This window comes from Schistocerca piceifrons, chromosome 9 (assembly GCF_021461385.2).
Source record: "Schistocerca piceifrons isolate TAMUIC-IGC-003096 chromosome 9, iqSchPice1.1, whole genome shotgun sequence".
Classification (NCBI taxonomy): Eukaryota; Metazoa; Arthropoda; class Insecta; order Orthoptera; family Acrididae; genus Schistocerca; species Schistocerca piceifrons.
Window position 1 is genome coordinate 120376826 of NC_060146.1, and position 23630 is coordinate 120400455.

The window sequence follows — 23630 nt, forward strand, 5'->3', positions numbered from 1 at the left end:
TCAAAAACCTCTCTTTCGACCGATAATTTGGAAGCAAACCATGCATAACGCAGCATTTCCTCAAATATCGGCCCTGATAATTGATCACGCAGTATCGAGTGTATTTTAATAGCGTCTTCACGAGAAACAATTTTTCGTTCTTTTTCGATTAAATATGAACAGTTTTGAAGACACGGACAAGCATACATTTTCAGTATCACTTTATGCGTTTGCTCGTTTACTAGTCGATAGTTAGGAATATTATAATATTTGTGATAATAAAAATTTGTAGACTGTCAAATAACATTGTAAATTTAATAAAATTTTATCCGATTACACGTATTTTTCCCATTATATCAATTTTAATATAAATAGTAAAGAAAATGACTGTGTAAGAAATAAAAAAAAACTGACGAACGGGACTCGATCCAGCGATTACGGGGCTTGAACGCTACCCACTCGCCTGGCGCCGCTTCATGTAAAAATGGCCACGCACAGGTATATATCTGACTACCGAAATTATCTTGCAATTTTCTCAATAACGCTTGAGAAGTACGCGCTACTGCTTACACATTTTGTTGTCCTAATGGAGTACTACGAGTGTACGAAGTTTACAGTAAATCCGCGTTCCAAACGTCGTGGCCTCCCCTTGTTAAGGTAAGATGGCTGGTGGCTGGGTGTTGTGTGCTGTCCTTAGGTTAGTTAGGTTTAAGTAGTTGTAAGTTCTAGGGGACTGATGACCATAGATGTTAAGTCCCATAGTGCTCAGAGCCATTTGAACCATTTTTTTTTTTTTTTGGTAAGATGGTGCAGTGGATAGTGCATCAAAAACTGAACACAGATCAAGCATGGAAACAGGAAGAAGGTATACTGAACTACGAAAAATAACAGAAACAGTGAAGGGTTGAAGAACGACAATGACAATAAGGAACAGCGTGGGATAGTAATGGCGTCGTGGGTAAATGCTCCCGCCTTTTTGGGCTGCCCAGAGCCGATCCGTGTTCAAAACTCCATACTGCCAATTTTTTTTCACACCATTATGAACTGTCCGTCTGGTCACTGAAATGTTTGTTCTCTTTCTTGTAGTCTTGGCAGCTCTCATACTACACATTTGTTATAGAATATGCGTCATGTGGTAAGAATACGTTAGCGTCGCAAGTAAATGTGATGAATAGCGAGAGTACGCGAGATATCACATAGACGTCTCACAGAAATGAAAACAACAAATAAGCGGGTGTGAACTATGTTACAACAAAGGAATGCAAGAGTCAAAACTTCCAAAACGAAACGCAACTTAAAACACGTTAAAAACATACACTCCTGGATATTGAAATAAGAACACCGTGAATTCATTGTCCCAGGAAGGGGAAACTTTATTGACACATTCCTGGGGTCAGATACATCACATGATCACACTGACAGAACCACAGGCACATAGACACAGGCAACAGAGCATGCACAATGTCGGCACTAGTACAGTGTATATCCACCTTTCGCAGCAATGCAGGCTGCTATTCTCCCATGGAGACGATCGTAGAGATGCTGGATGTAGTCCTGTGGAACGGCTTGCCATGCCATTTCCATCTGGCGCCTCAGTTGGACGAGCGTTCGTGCTGGACGTGCAGACCGCGTGAGACGACGCTTCATCCAGTCCCAAACATGCTCAATGGGGGACAGATCCGGAGATCTTGCTGGCCAGGGTAGTTGACTTACACCTTCTAGAGCACGTTGGGTGGCACGGGATACATGCGGACGTGCATTGTCCTGTTGGAACAGTAAGTTCCCTTGCCGGTCTAGGAATGGTAGAACGATGGGTTCGATGACGGTTTGGATGTACCGTGCACTATTCAGTGTCCCCTCGACGATCACCAGTGGTGTACGGCCAGTGTAGGAGATCGCTCCCCACACCATGATGCCGGGTGTTGGCCCTGTGTGCCTCGGTCGTATGCAGTCCTGCTTGTGGCGTTCACCTGCACGGCGCCAAACACGAATACGACCATCATTGGCACCAAGGCAGAAGCAACTCTCATCGCTGAAGACGACACGTCTCCATTCGTCCCTCCATTCACGCCTGTCGCGACACCACTGGAGGCGGGCTGCACGATGTTGGGGCGTGAGCGGAAGACGGCCTAACGGTGTGCGGGACCGTAGCCCAGCTTCATGGAGACGGTTGCGAATGGTCCTCGCCGATACCCCAGGAGCAACAGTGTCCCTAATTTGCTGGGAAGTGGCGGTGCGGTCCCCTACGGCACTGCGTAGGATCCTACGGTCTTGGCGTGCATCCGTGCGTCGCTGCGGTCCGGTCCCAGGTCGACGGGCACGTGCACCTTCCGCCGACCACTGGCGACAACATCGATGTACTGTGGAGACCTCACGCCCCACGTGTTGAGCAATTCGGCGGTACGTCCACCCGGCCTCCTGCATGCCCACTATACGCCCTCGCTCAAAGTCCGTCAACTGCACATACGGTTCACGTCCACGCTGTCGCGGCATGCTACCAGTGTTAAAGACTGCGATGGAGCTCCGTATGCCATGGCGAACTGGCTGACACTGACGGCGGCGGTGCACAAATGCTGCGCAGCTAGCGCCATTCGACGGCCAACACCGCGGTTCCTGGTGTGTCCGCTGTGCCGTGCGTGTGATCATTGCTTGTACAGCCCTCTCGCAGTGTCCGGAGCAAGTATGGTGGGTCTGACACACCGGTGTCAATGTGTTCTTTTTTCCATTTCCAGGAGTGTATGTTTTGACAGAGCACAGAAACTGTGTGATTATAAAAACGTTACGTTCATTTTTTGCAGATTATGTAACAAAGTATTATGTTATCGTCATTTCGTTGCGAGTGATCACATTCACACTCACACGAACATCTATATCGGACAAGGAGGTATACCTCACTTACTTACCTTTCGTAAGGGTTAGGTGCATCGATAGCAGATTCCTATTATGTGACACACGCACCGTCACTAGTGCCATGCCGGCCGGTGTGGCCGTGCGGTTCTAGGCGCTTCAGTCTGGAACCGTGTGACCGCTACGGTCGCAGGTTCGAATCCTGCCTCGGCCATGGATGTGTGTGATGTCCTTAGGTTAGTTAGGTTTGAGTAGTTCTAAGTTCTAGGGGACTTATGACCACAGATGGTAAGTCCCATAGTACTCAGAGTCATTCGAAGCATTTGAACTAGTGCCATGCATGACACAACAAACGTGTTTGCCAATGCAGGATTCTGTTGACTTGTCGTCTTGTCATCAAACATTTGGGTTCCCATTCGAAAGCCACTTCCTTTCGGCTGCTAATAGAGTACTAATGCAGAATCAGATGCCATTATAAGTATCTTCCTTATACCTTGCTGTTGCAAACGGACGTTACACCACTGAAATAGACACAAATTTCAATAAAGCCAACAGCGGAAAAAAAGGCACATCGGGTATCTGAACGTAGGTCGTCCGTATGGAAGTCCAACACCGAAACCACATAACCACGACATCACTTCTGCTCCCGTCTGCTCAAAATTGCACTTCTTGCACCATTCGCTGTTTCTATTTTGTTTTGTTTTCACTGTCCAGTACAACTTGCCCATGTTTTCATGCTTGATCTGTGTTCAGTTTTTGACGGACTGTACACTGAGTGTTCTGTATTTGCTCCCTTCGTATCAATAGCGACTGCTTCACAAAATATCATTCAGCCGGTGTACGTGATAAAATGATTCAAATGGCTCTAAGCACTATGGGACTTAACATCTGACGTCATCAGTCGCCTAGACTTAGAAGTGCTTAAACCTAACTAACCTAAGGACATCACACACCCATGCCCGAGGCAGGATTCGAACCTGCGACCGTAGCAGCAGCGCGTTTCCAGACTGAAGCGCCTAGAACCACTCGCCTACAGCGGCCGGCTGTACGTGTTCCATTATCTGTTGCACAGCATTATATACACATTCATATATACTTGATTACTAACAATAAAGGATTACTTTTTCATGTACACTCTTCATTCATTTCTCCACACATTCTGACAACATAACAACTTCGCAGGGTTGTTAACGAGTACCTCAGGGGTTTCAGAACTACGACTGTGCGAAAACTGCAAGGCCTACGGAAAACAGACGCATATCAGTGAACAGAGCATCTGCTCAAGTTTTCAATCAGATTACAGGTGCTGAATATGGGTTTCATTCGTGACTCGACAAACGTCAATACGGGCGTTGAAATGTTTCAAGTCTCTTACATGATTGCCTGCAAAGGTGCGAGTCCAACATCGTTTGCAATTCGGTTCGTTGGGTTGCCTCTATATGCTAACAGCTCGACATCGCCTGCAGCGCCTTACCTGGACTCATTACCCTGTCGGTTGAACCCTAGACGACAGAAAAACGTCGTCTGGTCAGATGAGTCCCGATTCAGTTGGTAAGAGCTGATAGTAGGGTTTGTGTGTGGCGCTAACCTCACGACGACGTAGACACGAGTTGTCAACAATGAACTGTTCAAGCTGATGGTGTCTCCATAATGTCTGTGTTTACATGGATTGGACTAAGTCCTGATTATGTTTGGCTACTTAGAGACAATTTGCAACCATTCATTTAGTTTTAAGTAAATTTCCATACCTCAGCAACCAATAAAGTCATCAACTTCAGACTTGAATGGATCTCTGGCGTTAATATTCGAAAGAGTTGGTGGAGCGTAGTTAAGCTCTTTGTGCTGGAACGGACGTCATTATGAAGAAGGTTTGTGTATGATTTAGGGACTCAATACGCATAAAAAGCGTTCAACTACTTCTCTCCGACAATATCTTCTCTGCTACATGCTCAAAGGCGATGGATGCTGTCTCTCTGTGAATATCGATGTATTACGCAGTGAACTGCGTATTATACCATTGCACGTTCTGACCAGATCGTCCAGGAATAGCAGAGAGCCATAATTTTCTGTTTCCGTGATGAATTACATATTCCCACCAATTGAATTCAGATGGTCTAAGAAATCTTGTGCGAGACGCCACACTATGAAAGTATGGTAAAAATTTCTCCAAAAGCTTTTTAAATGCTACTGACTTAAGTGCACCTTCTCCTCCGTAAACACTGATGGAGAAACAGCGAGTTACGTTCGTTGTCCAGTTCGAATCGTGCTCGGATGTACACGATTGGGCGCAGTGCTGAGACTTCATTGAATATTCAACAATCTGGGAAAACTTAAAGAACGCCGCAAACCACTGTACAGCGCATGGCAGTGGGTGCTTCGTAAAATACTTAACAAATCACAATTTCGATTTAGAAAGGGTTGCTAAATTGATGATACAAATTCACTCAGCACATTTATCAAGAATTAACTAATAAAAAAACATCGGTCGGTATTTTCTGTCAACTTTTGAAAAAATGTGGCTGTAAATCACATAATTGTGTTACAACAAACTGTGTTTTAATACATTTTACAGTACAGATAAGAGATGGATTGACTTATACACAACAGAAAGATCTTCACAGCTAATCAACTGTGGACTGTCAATATTTTTCTGAATGGGGAGGCATCATTATTAATGGCGTTCCTCAACTTTGAATATGGACTCCACTGTTATTTGTGAGATACGTTAACCATTTTCCATTTACTCGAAAGGAATTAGGTATTTCTGAAGATGACACAAAAATTACCGTCAGAACCAGTAGATTTACAGCAACATAGGAAGTTTTAAATAATGTTATTAGAAGGATTACTGACGTCTTTTCTATATACGAGTATGGTCTCTCTTAATATTAAGAAAACGAAATATATTTTATTCTTCTCTTAAAAAGGTACAAGAATAGCAGTGACAAATTTACTACATGAGAAGGAATTATATTTTCAGAACTTTTGGTTGTACATAATGATGAAACTCAAATATAAAGAAAATACATGTCAGAGTTTTTGATACAACTGTTATTCATGACATATTATTTCAAAACTTGGAGAAACATAACTCAGCAAATTTTTTACTTTTTTATTTTCATTCAGCATTACATACAAACATATAATACTTAAATACATACGTACATATCCAGCGGTCACAGGCTCTGCCGACCATGAGCTTCTTACGCAGATTGCCTCCATCCCGGTCTGTTTTGTGCTCGGTTCCTCCACGTGTCTTCAATCTCCAGGGCTGCCAGGTCGCCCATCCAGCGTCCTGTGGGGCATATCATGTTTGGTTTCCCCTCGTGCCTTCTTCACCTGGCTTTTTACTGGAGTCTTTTGCTCTTCAGCTCCTGTAGTATCGTTGGTTGTTGCATCAAGAGGTACATTTCCTCACTCTGCTTCCATCTCTATTTTCCATTAGATTAGATTAGATTAGTGCTTGTTCCATAGATCATGAATACGATACTTCGTAATGATGTGGAACGTGTCAGGTCAATAAAAGGCGTCTATACAAGATATTACATTACACAAAATGTTACATGATACTTAAGATTTTTAATTTTTTTTTTTTTTTTTTTTTTTGTGGGTGTTGGGGAAATCGCCCACTCACTATATCCAAAAATTCATTTAATGAGTAGAAGGAGTTGCCATTAAGAAATTCTTTTAATTTCCTTTTAAATGCTATACGGCTACCTGTCAGACTTTTGATGCTATTAGGTAAGTGACCAAAGACTTTTGTGGCAGCATAACTTACCCCCTTCTGAGCCAAAGTTGGTTTTAACCTTGAGTAGTGAAGATCATCCTTTGTCCTAATGTTGTAGCCATGTACACTGCTTACTTTTGAATTCGTTCAGATTGTTAATAACAAATTTCATAAGTGAATATATATATATATATATATATATATATATATATATATATATATATATATATATATATATATATATATATATATACACTCCTGGAAATGGAGAAAAGAACACATTGACACCGGTGTGTCAGACCCACCATACTTGCTCCGGACACTGCGAGACGGCTGTACAAGCAATGATCACACGCACGGCACAGCGGACACACCAGGAACCGCGGTGTTGGCCGTCGAATGGCGCTAGCTGCGCAGCATTTGTGCACAGCCGCCGTCAGTGTCAGCCAGTTTGCCGTGGCATACGGAGCTCCATCGCAGTCTTTAACACTGGTAGCATGCCGCGACAGCGTGGACGTGAACCGTATGTGCAGTTGACGGACTTTGAGCGAGGGCGTATAGTGGGCATGCGGGAGGCCGGGTGGACGTACCGCCGAATTGCTCAACACGTGGGGCGTGAGGTCTCCACAGTACATCGATGTTGTCGCCAGTGGTCGGCGGAAGGTGCACGTGCCCGTCGACCTGGGACCGGACCGCAGCGACGCACGGATGCACGCCAAGACCGTAGGATCCTACGCAGTGCCGTAGGGGACCGCACCGCCACTTCCCAGCAAATTAGGGACACTGTTGCTCCTGGGGTATCGGCGAGGACCATTCGCAACCGTCTCCATGGAGCTGGGCTACGGTCCCGCACACCGTTAGGCCGTCTTCCGCTCACGCCCCAACATCGTGCAGCCCGCCTCCAGTGGTGTCGCGACAGGCGTGAATGGAGGGACGAATGGAGACGTGTCGTCTTCAGCGATGAGAGTCGCTTCTGCCTTGGTGCCAATGATGGTCGTATTCGTGTTTGGCGCCGTGCAGGTGAGCGCCACAATCAGGACTGCATACGACCGAGGCACACAGGGCCAACACCCGGCATCATGGTGTGGGGAGCGATCTCCTACACTGGCCGTACACCACTGGTGATCGTCGAGGGGACACTGAATAGTGCACGGTACATCCAAACCGTCATCGAACCCATCGTACTACCATTCCTAGACCGGCAAGGGAACTTGCTGTTCCAACAGGACAATGCACGTCCGCATGTATCCCGTGCCACCCAACGTGCTCTAGAAGGTGTAAGTCAACTACCCTGGCCAGCAAGATCTCCGGAACTGTCCCCCATTGAGCATGTTTGGGACTGGATGAAGCGTCGTCTCACGCGGTCTGCACGTCCAGCACGAACGCTGGTCCAACTGAGGCGCCAGGTGGAAATGGCATGGCAAGCCGTTCCACAGGACTACATCCAGCATCTCTACGATCGTCTCCATGGGAGAATAGCAGCCTGCATTGCTGCGAAAGGTGGATATACACTGTACTAGTGCCGACATTGTGCATGCTCTGTTGCCTGTGTCTATGTGCCTGTGGTTCTGTCAGTGTGATCATGTGATGTATCTGACCCCAGGAATGTGTCAATAAAGTTTCCCCTTCCTGGGACAATGAATTCACGGTGTTCTTATTTCAATTTCCAGGAGTGTATATATATATTGTTTTCGGTTCTCCTTTTAACAGGTGCTGTAATTCTTCCTCGCTTTCATTGTGAATAGCAATGTCATCAGCGAATCTTATCACTGGTATGCTTCGACGCTGAATTTTAACCCCACTCCTGAACTTCCTGTTATTTCCGTCCTTACTTCTTCAATGTGCAAGTAGTATACGGTTTAAGAAATATTACATCCCTGCCCTATACCATTTTTATCTGAGCTCGTCGTTCGTGGTCTTACGTTCTTGTTATGTAACTAATTATCCAGTATTAGCGACGTTCCAGAGACCTGGTACCAGATTTGTCCATCTTTTGCAGGAGAGAGCAGCCAACCCGACCAGGAGCAGTTGCTGAGGCAGTACTACCAACAGCTGCAGGCGCAAGGCACCGCCAAGGGATCGTCTACGTCCACGGCAGGTGAGGCACTGATTAAGAACAATACGTCTACACGTCTCCCGCTTAATAAGTTAACGCGGCACGGGCATTCGGGGCGAGCACCAGGAGTCATCACCACGTTGATCTTTCCACCTATGGGACTCGAGAATTAAGTCTTCCCAAGATAAAATAGTTCAAATGGCTCTGAGCACTATGGGACTTAACATGAGGTCATCAGTCCCTTAGACTTAGAAATACTTAAACCTAACTAACCTAAGGATAGCACACACATACATGCCCAAGGCAGGATTCGATCCTGCGACCATAGCAGCAGCGCGGTTCCGGACTGAAGCGCCTAGAACCGCTCGGCCACAACGTTCGGCTTCCCAAGATATACTGGAGAACATTTATGTCAGGTACACAACTGTACTGTGCTGGTGGCTTGACAAATGCATGTAGCGTATAATGTGGTGTTTATGAAGGAAGACAGTGATGCCCAAAGACAATAAGTGTACCCTTCCTCTTAAATATTTCTCTTAAACAACATTAAAGGAGCCTTGCAGCTTAATGTCTCCATACAATGGGGGTCAAATCATGTGGCTTCACCTGTCATTACCCAATGGAACGATGTCTGGGACATTGATACAAAGTTTGGTGAACACAAGCCTTGGGACTAACGAACTTGTTGTTGGGGTTGTTTGGGGGAAGAGACCAAACAGCGAGGTCATCGGTCTCATCGGAATAGGGAATGAAGTCGGCCGTCCCCTTTAAGGAACCATTTGCCTGGAGCGATTTAGGGAAATCACGGAAAACCTAAATCAGGATGGCCGGACGCGGGATTGAACCGTCGTCCTCCCGAATGCGAGTCCAGTGTGCTAACCACTGCGCCACCTCGCTCGGTTTGGGACTAACGAACGATCATCATTCATCCACCCCACACTCACTTATGCAAATATAGCAAGGATCTCAGCTTGTCTCCAGTTCCTTGTACGTCATTGACTTAGCCTCTCTTTCCACCTTCTCCCACCAGTATCCTGCATCGGCTCAAATGTTTTTCGCACCAAATCAAAACACCTTGATCAATGTCACCTATGCCACATTCCCCACATCCTCCATTATTTACAATCTAAAGCTGCCGTCGCACCTGTCGCAGCACATCACTTCTTTCTTTTACCTCCATACAGCCATTTAATTCTCTAGGGATCTTTTAACAACTTCCATTTTCGAGGCCGTGAGAAAATTCTTGAGACCTACTGATCCAATTAACTACGGCCTACCCTACCTGCCTCATTCCAAATGGAAGCTCCAAGACAATCTGTGTATGACTTATCGTATTCAAGCACCCAATCGTATAACCCAACTACCAGTTCAATACCTTGAAACACATCATTTTTATACGCCATCTGAATTATATATCTGCAGTATCCAGATGTTCCCACAGCCTTCCTGGTCGGAGATTTCGAGTGTTGCATTTAATTACTTTATTCACTACCGGTTCCAATCAACATTATCGTATTCATCTGTTTTGAACAGTCACTCACCTTGTGCCAACCCCTAAGTTTTCAATTATTTGTTTGATATACGTAAGAGACCTATACTCCCGTATTCCTGTCTTCAAAATGGTTCAAATGGCCCTGACCACTATGCGACTTAACTTCTGAGGTCATCAGTCTCCTAGAACGTAGAACTAATTAAACCTAACTAACCCAAGGACATCACACACATCCATGCCCGAGGCAGGATCCGAACCTGCGACCGTAGCGGTCGCTCGGTTCCAGACTGCAGCGACTAGAACCGCACGGCCACTCCGGCCGGCATCCTGTTTTCCCCTAAACTTTTCTACTTCCTTCTTTCGTCGATTTGTTGAAGTATTTTGTCTGTTACCCATGGTGCCTTCTCAGATATCTTCCTTGTACATATGTTCAACTTGTGTGATCGCCTATTTTAGAGATGTCCATTCTTCTACCGTTGAACAGATCATTGTGACATTCATTAACGCACAGTCTCTAAGGCCTTTCAGAATTTCAAATGCCTTTCATCGTTACTCAGTACTGCAGCACTTTCCACATTGATTCTCCTGAACGGTTCAACTTCAGCCTGTACGCAACTGAAATTGATGTCCGCGTGTCTGTAAAGGCCGGCTACAGTTCAGCAATAAGCTTCGATATACTTAACACTAACTTACTCGTAGAGTACACATCCACACAGTATTACTCCAGCCGTCATCTACCTGTACTGCCGAACGTATGTTGATTATGAGAACAGTGTAGGCGCGTGACAGTTGTTGCAATAGTATGTGAATGTGTGTAGTACTGTAAGCGTATTAGTGTTGAGTATACATAAAGTTACTCATGGACTGTAACCAGCGCCTGGAAGTGATGCACTACGGACCAGAGTATGAACTTCGTCTTCCGTACCTGATGGGTTCATACAGAATGAAACTCGCGGTGAATGAAGTGGCTTTAATCAGCAGCTGAAGGTGTGGGTCGCAGTGTCATTCTCGAACTGTATCACAGCTGTTAAGAGACGCTTATCAGAAACGTTCCCATTATGTCACTCAGCAGATAAATGTGCATCGCCATCCTTCTGCCATAAAGTAATTGCTGGTTTACCATTTTAATGTTTGTTTTCGTACCACATTAAATTTTCTGTGCCAAAGGCCAAATACTAGCAAGCGTGCCTACAGCCAGCCAAATCCAGACACAGTGGATTGTAAACGCCGTGAAAGTAACTAGAAAAGCAAGAATTTTAATCCACACTTCCCACATGGCCATGGCTAGAGAGATGTATATGCAGGTCTTCACTTTTAATGTCCTTCGCTTATATCCACATTTGTCCGTACTGTAGCCCAGATGTGTGGTCGCCAATCTCAATGCCCACTTTTGATCCATTCCGTGAGGGAGGAGAGGGGGGGGGGGCAGCATTGTGTTTGTGGCACAAGCCTCCAGACAGGTCTCTAGGTGGTTGGGGCGCAATGCGGCTGCTTCCCTGGCTCTTGCGAGTGTCTCTGGGTGGCAGGTGTTCTCTCTATCCCACACATTGTCTGGGCCCGGCTGAGCACGTCGTCTGGCTGATTCATTGCAAGTGTAAACGTATCTTCAGGGAAGGTCAATGTAAATACAAGTGTTTAACTGAGGTTTTGATTAATGATGACGTACATTCAAAGTTCTCTGATGCTGTACATCCTGTGATATACCACAGTAGTGGAATGACCATGTCTAAAACGGCCAACAACAAACATTAGACAGAACGAAATTCAAAACATCAAATACTATGGACAGATGGTGTAGATAGAAACTATACGTTGAGCATCTTGTGAGACAGGTATGATAGAAATTAGAAGTATATCTATTTGCATACCATGGGGATCCAGTATTAAAGTCAGAGTGTGACAGAGATTTAGATGGCTTGTAATCAACACAAAATACATTAACAAAAACGTAAATGTTGGTTTGTTCAAAATAATGTATATCTGAATGTTTTTGACCGATTGCTTTGAAACAACGTTAAATTCTAATCCTGGCGTGGTTTTAGCTACCTAAATTTTAATATATGCATATTTTTAATACCTATTATATATACAATATATAAATAGGGCAGACATTGTTGCCAAACATCACTTCCTGATAGCAAGTTATATTTTTGGATTATTGCTTTGTGGTTAGAATACTACCACACAACCTAAATGTGCAATAGCAATAAACAAGGCTCAAGGTCAGACAGGGGGGGACGAGGAGATGAGCGAGGGGTGGCAGGAAATAGATGTAGAAAGGGGGGAGGAGTAGTTAGCCAGAGAGAGGGGGCAGGAAGAGATGAGAGCGGAGGATTTTATGGGCTGAGAGAGAGGGAAAGAGAGGGGCAGCACAAGACAGAGAGGGGAGAGGAGAAGATGGACAGAGTGAGGGCGAGGAGCTGGTGGACAGAGAGAGGGGGAAGTAGGTGGAGACGGAAAAAGAAAGGGAGCAGGGGAAGAAGGACAGAGAGAGAGTGGAGAGAAGAAGATTAGGATGTATATCAAATTTTCATACATGTTAGAAACGTGTGCTTTCTCTTTCCTTTCATTTTCATTTAAGCAGACTGAGCCACAACAACATGGACAGGTACAGCTAGTGATAAAATTCTGACCGAATATCTAAAATCATTATAGGAAGTGACAAACTATTAATAAGAAGGATGTGTGAGAGAGTTGACATATCTTTGGACTTTCATATGAATGTCAACTTCACAAGCGTGAAGGCGTCATGTGCAGAAAAATTATAGATCTGGACGTCAGGCATCCATGTCATGTACCAGAATAATGTACAAAAGAATGGAGAAGAAAATTAAGGATGTGTTTCTTAACAATAATTTCGAGCTTAGGAAACTTAAGGACACAATAAAAAGAGCTCTGACAAGACACTTGATAACTATGTAAGCTTAAGGCTGAATAGGGGAAACAGGCTACTGTCACCTCACACAATATAGAAGGAATGCAAATAATGAGTAAATGGTTAAGGAATCTTAAGCTCCTACTTCCACCACAATACTGGATATGCCTGTGCAGCGTCACTACCCTTATATTCCTGCACACCTGTGCCTGTGCTGAAGCCAGCTGTGTGGTTGCCGACAGCCGTGGCAGCACAGCAGTATAGCAGCGGCCAGCAGACAGCCGGGGACAGCACGACACAGCAGGTGTACTACAGCCGGCCCCAGGCCGCTGTCCCCACCACCCACGCCACCTACAGTCAGCCTGCCACCGCCACCACCACGCTTTCGGCCAGCTCCCCCTACCTGGCAGCAGCCCAGCAGCTGTACCACCAGCCCGCGGCAGCTGTCGCCTCGCCATATCTCGCTGCTGCTGCCACACCAGCTGTTAGTGCCGCAGCACCGCTGTTCTATCAGGTATACAGTCTCAGCTCAAAAGAGCCGTCACTGCAGACTAGTCACATCTATGTTGCTTCAAGATTCAACAAAGTGGTGTGAAAGTACACTGTGTCGTGTAATTTATGACATTTTCCATCAGGATACTCGTAATGTCACTAAGATAACTGTTTGTGGTGTTTTCATTACAGTGTCTGACAGAAACATAAAGCACCCAGAACGGGAGGAGGGAACCTAAAGTAGCTCCACAGCTGGAAGGCGTTTATGATGTTACTTTAGTGATTACAAAATCGAGTTAAGTTTATGAAGAACACAGCAGTATGAACTCTATATGGCCTCGATGCATGCACTGATTCAGTAGAAAAGGGTGTTATAAAGCTATTGTTTCCTCTCCTCAGGCAAACTGCCCTACAACTGTTGTAACTAGTCCTTGATATCCTGGATACTGGCGATAGGACAGAATTAATGTCCGAGCTTGTCCCACATGTGTTCCAATGAGGACAGACTGCAGACCTTGCTGGCCACAGGAATAAGACAGCACCATGTAGACCATTCATAGACATGTGCCGTGTAACGCTAGCACTGACCTGTTCAAAAATAGCGCCCTGATACTGTCGCATCCAAAACATGGGCACACACGAAGTCCTTGACGTATCGTTTTACCGCCAGAGTTCACTCGGTCAATAAAAGTCAGATCTGACGTCACAGCCGATGGCTTCCCACACTGTGACTCCAAGAGTAATACCAAACCTCTGCGAAACGCCAGAAGAATGGGACATTTCTCCAGGAGGCCATCGTATTCGCTGATAATGGTCATGAGTGGTAGTGCAGTCCTGCACTGCTATTCATTGTTGACACAATAACACACCAGGCAGTGCAAGCTTCCCAGACATGGGTCTGCAGCTTGTGGTCTAGTGGTTAGCTTTGCTACCTCTGGATTACGGGTTCCTGGGTTCGATTTCCAGCTGGGTTGGGGTTTTCTCTGCCCAGGGACTCGGTGTTTGTGTTGTCTTTATCATTTCATCGTCACCATTGGCTAGACTGCACTGCATTAGGACTGGGACAGTGTACAGGCGCTGATGACAGCGCAGTTGAGCGCCCCACAAACCGAAGATCATCATCACATCCCAGACATGGGAACACTAGAAACGCAGCCGTTTCTGTTGCTATGTTAGTGATGCCTTGTGCATTTGATGATAACACCCTACTCTGCCTGTCTCCAACCAGTTTTGTTAGATCATACAGAGAATAGTGCAGGTTGAAATGGCTCTGAGCACTATGGGACTTAACTTCTGAGGTCATCAGTCCCCTAGAACTTAGAACTACTTAAACCCAACTAAACTAAGGACATCACACACATCCACGCCCGAGGCAGGATTCGAACCTGCGACCGTAGCGGTCGCGCGGTTCCAGACTGTAGCGCCTAGAAGCGCTCGGCCACCCCAGCCGGCAATAGTGCAGGGAATCAATTACTTGTTCTAGACGGCAGATGCAGATGCAAATGCGTTATGATATGCTTCTGCGTAACACGGAAATACTCCCTTGTGGAGGTCAGACATGGTCACCAGGACCTTGACGACTCGTATACCTGCTCTCACATTTCCTTGCACTCCAAAATCGGGCCCCTATCACATCTGGAAGCTCCATAAATCAGGATAAAGCACGCCTTGACCACTTAGACCAATGCAGGTACGCACTAAGACCCCTATGTAACTCTGCCACGTGCTGACAACGCTATTTCACACAAGTATGTGGAATCTCCGTGTCCTTAACACTGATCACTGATCACTGATGAGCTGATGGTGTTCACGCCCTTATACACACTAGCACTCCTGGTAACAGAACTAAACACGAACATCTCTAATGCAACTCTTCTGGCTGTTCTACCTGTCAGGGAATTGCATCCACATCAAAGGTGTGGACGCGTATGAAGTTACATTAACATCTGATCATGTTTTCTGGTTACTTCACTGTTTTGTTATGCTTTGTAATTGCCAAATTATGCGGTGTTTTTATCAGATAAGTGAATATAAAGTTTTAAACATGGCTGCACGTTCAGAGACCGTTTGTAGGTTACATTTGCAAGAAATGAGCCCTCGGTCACTATTTTTAGACTTGATTAACCTGGTTTCGACACTACAGGAGTACCTTCATCAGAATTGAAAACATTTAAAGTGGCCTATAACATAGTCACAGAGTTATAGAGTAAGACATTTTTATATAAGGAGTGAATAACAGTAAAAGACAGAGGCAGTACTTACATGTCACTTATAAAATAATTAACACGCCAAAAGGGCTTTAGTCACAAAATATTTAAGATGGATTACGTGAAGGTGGGCCACTATGGGCTACTCATACTCGTACGGCCACAGGATGCAGACTGGCGTATCAATCGAGGCGGTCATGGAAAAGTGAGAATGAGTTATCAACCAGTTTTCAAGGTGTTTCACGACATCATGAACACGAGAACGTTAACCGCACGCTGGTTTTCGTGACTGCCCACAAGCACTCAAACAGCCTGCCTAACCGAGGCTGCAGTGGAAATATTGCAGCCGTGTCAGGCCAATACAGACAACTTCAAATGGTTCAAATGGTTCAAATGGTTCTGAGCACTATGGGACTTAACTTCTAAGGTCATCAGTCCCCTAGAACTTAGAACTACTTAAACCTAACCAACCGAAGGACATCACGCACATCCATGCCCGAGGCAGGATTCGAACCTGCGACCGTAGCGGTCGCTCGGTTCCAGACTGTAGCGCCTAGAACCGCTCGGCCACGCTGGCCGGCCAGACAACTTCCTTTGCCACCTAATCACCACGGACGAGTGTTGGCTGTGACCCTGAAATGAAGAAGCGAAGAAGTGGTGAAAAAAGGTGAATTTAGGCAAGGTGTTTTTTGGAACGGTCATGGCGTGATGGTAACAGGTTATACTCCATTTTGGGTGGTGCTGGCAAAATCTGACGAGTTTAAGGGAAGCTGTCGGACGAACCGCCACGATGAAAATTGTAAGGGAGGGTTTTTGCTCCATGGTGCACAGGATGCACTCAAATATGCTGCTTTTTTGGACTAAATAATTTTGCATCAGTCCCCATTTTCTCCTGACCTTGCACCCAATGATTATGTCCTCTTGTCTTGCCTGAAGAAACCATTGAGTCGTAGGCACATCCAGAAAGAGGAAGAGGTGATTTTCAGGGTCGAACTTCCCTGAACCGCGAAAACGCGGAGGTCTGCAACCAAGGCTCTGCCAACTCATCCACCGTTCTGAAAAACGTGCCGCAAGAAAGGTGACAATAGAAAGAAAGACAAACAACAAGTTCGACGGTCACAAATTTATTCTTTTCAGGTGATTACAAAATATATGTGATTACCCATGTATAAGCAAACATATGATTGGAAATTCATATGATGTTTCTTGTCTTGATGTTAAATATCAACAACTATTCAGAGAACAATACATGTCTAATTGATGTAAATTTCATTTTGATCTCAGTAATGTTTACTGTGTTTGCAGATTTTGTCAACTTTTATGTGCTGTGTTCATTGTGACTGCAGTCAGACTGTCTCACTGGTAACAATTGCTATCTTACAGGGAGGAGTATCAGCAGGTGTGAACCCACTATCGGCGCTGCTGCAGCCCCAGGGTCTGGGACTTGGACTCAACCTGCCTGTGATCATCCTGAGGGTCCCCTCAGCTGGACACGGCCCAGCCACGGCCACTCTGCTGGGAGGTGCTGGCACTGCTGACCCCCTGCAGGCGCTGCTCTACCAGTACATGCAGCAGCAGCTGGCCACTGTAAGTAGCTACCAGAACAAGCACAAGCAGCTGACAGCTCTAAGTATATACACTCCTGGAAATTGAAATAAGAACACCGTGAATTCATTGTCCCAGGAAGGGGAAACTTTATTGACACATTACTGGGGTCAGATACATCACATGATCACACTGACAGAACCACAGGCACATAGACACAGGCAACAGAGCATGCACAATGTCGGCACTAGTACAGTGTATATCCACCTTTCGCAGCAATGCAGGCTGCTATTCTCCCATGGAGACGATCGTAGAGATGCTGGATGTAGTCCTGTGGAACGGCTTGCCATGCCATTTCCACCTGGCGCCTCAGTTGGACCAGCGTTCGTGCTGGACGTGCAGACCGCGTGAGACGACGCTTCATCCAGTCCCAAACATGCTCAATGGGGGACAGATCCGGAGATCTTGCTGGCCAGGGTAGTTGACTTACACCTTCTAGAGCACGTTGGGTGGCACGGGATACATGCGGACGTGCATTGTCCTGTTGGAACAGCAAGTTCCCTTGCCGGTCTAGGAATGGTAGAACGATGGGTTCGATGACGGTTTGGATGTACCGTGCACTATTCAGTGTCCCCTCGACGATCACCAGTGGTGTACAGCCAGTGTAGGAGATCGCTCCCCACACCATGATGCCTGGTGTTGGCCCTGTGTGCCTCGGTCGTATGCAGTCCTGATTTTGGCGCTCACCTGCACGGCGCCAAACACGCATACGACCATCATTGGCACCAAGGCAGAAGCGACTCTCATCGCTGAAGACGACACGTCTCCATTCGTCCCTCCATTCACGCCTGTCGCGACACCACTGGAGGCTGGCTGCACGATGTTGGGGCGTGAGCGGAAGACGGCCTAACGGTGTGCGGGACCGTAGCCCAGCTTCATGGAGACGGTTGCGAATGGTCCTCGCCGATACCCCAGGAGCAACAGTGTCCCTAATTTGCTGGGAAGTGGCGGTGCGGTCCCCTACGGCACTGCGTAGGATCCTACGGTCTTGGCGTGCATCCGTGCGTCGCTGCGGTCCGGTCCCAGGTCAACGGGCACGTGCACCTTCCGCCGACCACTGGCGACAACATCGATGTACTGTGGAGACCTCACGCCCCACGTGTTGAGCAATTCGGCGGTACGTCCACCCGGCCTCCAGCATGCCCACTATACGCCCTCGCTCAAAGTCCGTCAACTGCACATACGGTTCACGTCCACGCTGCCGCGGCATGCTACCAGTGTTAAAGACTGCGATGGAGCTCCGTATGCCACGGCAAACTGGCTGACACTGACGGCGGCGGTGCACAAATGCTGCGCAGCTAGCGCCATTCGACGGCCAACACCGCGGTTCCTGGTGTGTCCGCTGTGCCGTGCGTCTGATCATTGCTTGTTCAGCCCTCTCGCAGTGTCCGGAGCAAGTATGGTGAGTCTGACACACCGGTGTCAATGTGTTCTTTTTTCCATTTCCAGGAGTGTAGTAGTACATGTGTCAGCTGTAAGTAGATAGTGACAGACGAAATAGCAGCTGGCAGCTGTACATATCTACCAGCACATGAAAAAGCAGCTCACTGCTGTAAGTAGATATTTGAAGATGAAGCAGCAGCTGCCAGCTGTAAGTAGCTATAGGCATATGCATAAGCAGCTAGCTGCTGTAAGCAGATACCACTAGATGCAGCAGCATCTGGAAGCTTTAAGCAGCTGCTAGTACATGCAGTTGCAGCAGTTGGCAGCTATAAATTGCTACTAGTATATGCAGCAGCAACTAGCTGCTGTAAGTATATACCTGTACAACAACAGCAGCTAGCTGCTGTAAGAATGTGCCAGTACATATAGCAGTAGCTGGCCACAGTAAGTAGTTACCAGCACATGCCCAAGCAGCTGGCTGCTGTAAGTAGAGATGCAAAAATGCAGCAGCAGCTGGCAGCTGTAAGTTGCCACCAGTATATGCAGCAGCAACTGACAGCTCTAAGTAGAGTAACTGTGCCACATCACTGTGTGCATTGGCTGAGCGTGACTGCCTTCAAAATCAAAACATGACTTACAGCTGTTAAGTGAACAGTCATACAATAGAACATGTTTTCGTAACATACTTCCATCCTGTGCTGTCATATGGAATAAAAATGTGTGTTTTGAAGAGATTTAGTCCATTTCATAAAATTACACAATTTTATTTCAAGACTAATTGATACCATCTAAATATATAATGTCGTTGGTACTAGTGGAGTCCAGCCATTCACTTATAAAGATGAGAAAATCCTGACCTTACGTTTCATATATGAATAGTTTGTATTGGCGCTCAATGCTTTGTTCTTGAGCAAAATAAGACTTAAATACTAAATTCGAAAAATTGGTGAGATTCACCAAAATTTTGGTCATGTTGAAACTGAAAATTATTTATATTAGAAAATAACTGGAACTTGTGCAATACTCAGAGAATTCGATACTAAGCACTTAAAAATTATGAAAACAGTGCCACTGGAATATGAAAGTCCAGACTTTTGCAGAATTCAGTCCAAGTGCTAAATTGAAAAAGATGTATCACTGTAGTGCTGTGATGAAATAAATACTTGCCTATTATATAGTTCAGGGTCTATTAGGCCGTTACAGTATATTCTAAATCCACTGTTGTCCAAAATTACTAAAAGCAAACAGAATTTACTTTTATATCTTGAAGACGTGCTGACACTGTGATAAACAATTTTCTTAAAGCAGATGCTGCCACCTACTGCGAAAATGCAGAAACAAAAACAAATCACAAGGTGTAACGTATATACTACAACCAGGAAGAGCGTGTTTGTTTTGTTAACTGAGCCACACAAAACATAAAATCTGTGTTTAGCACACCTCCTACATAAGCACTGAGCAGGTTACCAGTTTTTATTAGTTTCACCAACATCAATGAAAAATATTTTTAATTACTATGGATATGTCTGCTTTACTAAATGTCAGAGAAAGACGTCATGCATTCAGGTTTTTATCATTTGTTTTGCCAATGAAAACCAGCGACAACAATTTCTCACAATAAAAATTATGCAGTTGACTAACTAATCGAATGTAGCTTATAATGATAACTAAATAAATTCCACTAACGTGCAAATGATATTAAAAATAATAATGGATCTATTCCTGCCACTGAGGTAGGAGTAGTATGAGATATTACAGGGCTCCCGACAGTGGCCGAAATCAGTACTATTTCATTAGTGATGCTATCTTACGATTTACTCCTCTTTGTTATGGCTGTACCTCTGACAATATTATGGTGATAAGACAATCCCTCATTTTTCATTACTTTCAAATGAGATTAACTCACATATTACCAAAATAATTTGGTTTTAATAATTCTGCAATCGATTCGAAGGTCTTGCATTTCTTACTAGTTAAATTTACATGCCTAAACTAATGTCTTCTTGCTGAAATTTTTCACACCGACTAAATTTAGACACGTTTTCCTTAAAAATAAGAATAGGGCATAGAGTTGGTCATGGGTCAAATTTTTGTTCTTTTTTTAAGCCTCTTTTATTATTAGAAGTGAACAGCTTGACTCAATTAGTATTGACGATATAGGACCAAGTCAAGAAATTTTCAAATAAAGACAGTATATTTTCTACATAAATCAAGAAAGTAAGTTAAGTTTGGCACCTCACGATGTGAACACTGTCACATACTCATTATAAATTGGAACGTTGTCACTTACGCCTCTGGGGCCTAGAGAGGATTGTGTCGATCAAACTGGTGTGGAACCTTCTGGCAGTACCTAAGGTTCCACAACCAAGCAGGAAAGAGAGAGGAATGTTCGCATTGCTTTATGGGAAGACGGAGACTGTGATCTGGAGTAATCTCTCACGACTGACCACACCACAAAGTATAGTAACTTTAAAGTTATCTAACTTGGTATTAGAAATACAGGGTGTTTCGAAAAGATAAACGATATTTCACAAAATTATATCTGCTACATGAATAAGGACAGAAACTTGGGGCAAATTTAAAGTCACACATAGAACTGCAAAGCTATTGCTATCAAAAGAAGTACCCTATACAATAGGTCTCACACAACTGTGAAGTAATTTTGTGACTTAGGTTTAGTACCAATGTTTTCATTTGCCTTTTACAACTGTTCATTGTTGCCTTCACTGGTGCATAAAAAACGTACAGGCAACAGTTAAAGTAGTAATTCACTTCTGCCAGTGGGTCCAGGATTACTACACACAGTAGTGTTACTATGTGGTGTCACAGTTCATCCAGAGTTGTTAAAACGCTAGTTGATGCTAGCAGTCAGTGCATACTTGCAGTAGTACATCAAACGGATAACAATTCTAGACAGCCTTAAGATGAAGACATACTTACTTCTAAATGTATGCAAATAGATTAAAGCAATAAATACATGAGTGGGAAAACATGGTATGACAATAGTCTTTCTTCTCTGTAAGAAAATATATCACACCTGATGTCCCCGTTTAGCATTATAGAGCGAACATGAAAGAAAATAAGGTTCCAGTGTGCAGTAAAATCTATGCCAATGTGAGGACGTAGCTAAAACATGTTATGGAATAACATAATAAATAAAAAATAATTACGCAATTTAGGCAGTATCATTTGTGAAACTTTCAACGACTGTAAGATACATATGAGCTCAAAATAAAATGGAGAATGAAGTAACCACTTCTCTATTAAAATCACTTGCTTAGTTGGCCTCCACTCTGAAACTCAAACCACCTAAGATAAATGATGCACATTTATCCATACACTTTGCTGCCTTCAGTAAAATATTTCATAAAGCGAAGGTAAAAAAAACCTCACCCAGTTATACTTGCAGAAAAAAAAAGTAACAAATAAACTATAGAAATACATCTTTATCCTAACACCTGATAGATGACACCTGACACTCGATGAAAAATTGAAATACACTCAGCACATGACTATAATCTTCCATAAAAATCTCTTCTAATGTCATGATAATGTTTTCTTTCGTCTTCCACATTTTTCTAAAGTATTAGTCATGGTTTGTTTTGTTCTCGGATTTCAGTTGCTACAATATCTATCAGTAATACATATTTACATTTGTGACTATGTGATTGAGGTAAATAAAGAGGTAAGCTGACAAATGAAAAGACTGTCTAAGGCTTCTATCATTCTTGCAGCAGTCATACCTCCAGCAGCCCCTGGTCTCGGCGCCTGCGTCTCCAGTGTACGCTGATGCACAGGCTCAGACACAGCCACAGCTGCAAACTCAACAGCTGAAGACTGTCTACATCCAGCCCCAGGCTCAGCTGCACGTGCAGCAGCAACAGGCACAGCAGCAGGTGCAAGGCCTCACAGCTGACAAGTACCAGCAGCAGCTGCAAGGCCTCACAGCTGACAAATACTCACAGCAGCTGCAGTCCATCACAGCTGACAAGTACCAGCCACAACAGCAGCTGCAGCAGCAGCAGCAGCAGACGGTCTACTACCAGGCACAGCAGCAACAGCAGCAGCAGCAGCAACAGCAGCAGCTAGCTGACAGGTGAGTTTACAGCAGGACTTCAGGGTAACCAGATTCTATAAAACTTACAACTATGAGCCACACTGTCTTACAAAATTCCATCATTATTGTCAATGGGAAAGTGTTAGTACAATTCTCAGTCAATGAACGTCTGAGTGATCAGAAATGGTTGCGCTACATTGGCTTCTATGCAGTGGTCATAGGTCATTCGATTGTTACACAGTGACACATCACACTTATGACATATATATCAGATCGGTCATGTTCACCAAGTGTCTTTGTACTGATTCAGCATGTTACTAAGTGTGATTAGCTTACACACACTTTTTGTTTCATAGATCTATAGTGTAGAGAGACTCACGGATGTAGAACACATCATGAAACAAGTAAATATAACATGTATTCGTAAATCAGGAGCTGCTAATATTCCTTCCACAGAACTAATGTGAAATGGCCGCCTTAGATGCGGAATATGTTACAAATCTGAAAGATATTTTCATTTACGAGATAATAAAAATTTTTACACAAAAAATATAAATGTACTTACACTGAGGTGCAAATGGTAATTATTACGCAACTGAAGCCACAAATCGTCAAAGAGAACAGTTTAGAGCACATATTTACACTAATTACGTAACTGCACAGAAGTCAGATTTTATGCTACACTCATTTTTATTACTATCGATGTTATATCAACCGATTCGACTAAAATATTTATTAGTGGAGGAGAAGGAGCTGTTGACCAGTACATCACATAGGCTGATGATAAAATGAACTTCATTAGTAGTGAAACTTCTTAAGGCTGCTGGTGTGTAATTGCACTCAGAAGAAGTAGTTAATATCCCTAGTTTTTGAAACAGAGAGAGCTATGACTTGATCAGACACAGCTATC

The 23630-nt window shown here is 44.5% G+C and overlaps 1 protein-coding gene across 2 annotated transcripts in view; it reads left to right on the forward strand.

Annotated features, from left to right (window-relative positions):
* LOC124717170 (RNA polymerase II degradation factor 1-like) overlaps positions 1-23630 on the forward strand; it is a 70728-nt gene that overhangs the window by 43154 nt on the left and 3944 nt on the right. The window contains exons 4-7 of one of the 2 annotated variants that reach the window (XM_047243941.1): positions 8553-8651; positions 13219-13490; positions 17059-17262; positions 22398-22759. In XM_047243941.1, the coding sequence (XP_047099897.1) occupies positions 8553-8651; positions 13219-13490; positions 17059-17262; positions 22398-22759 (937 nt within the window). The remainder of the gene's footprint in view (positions 1-8552; positions 8652-13218; positions 13491-17058; positions 17263-22397; positions 22760-23630) is intronic. The other variant, XM_047243943.1, reaches the window with a different exon arrangement.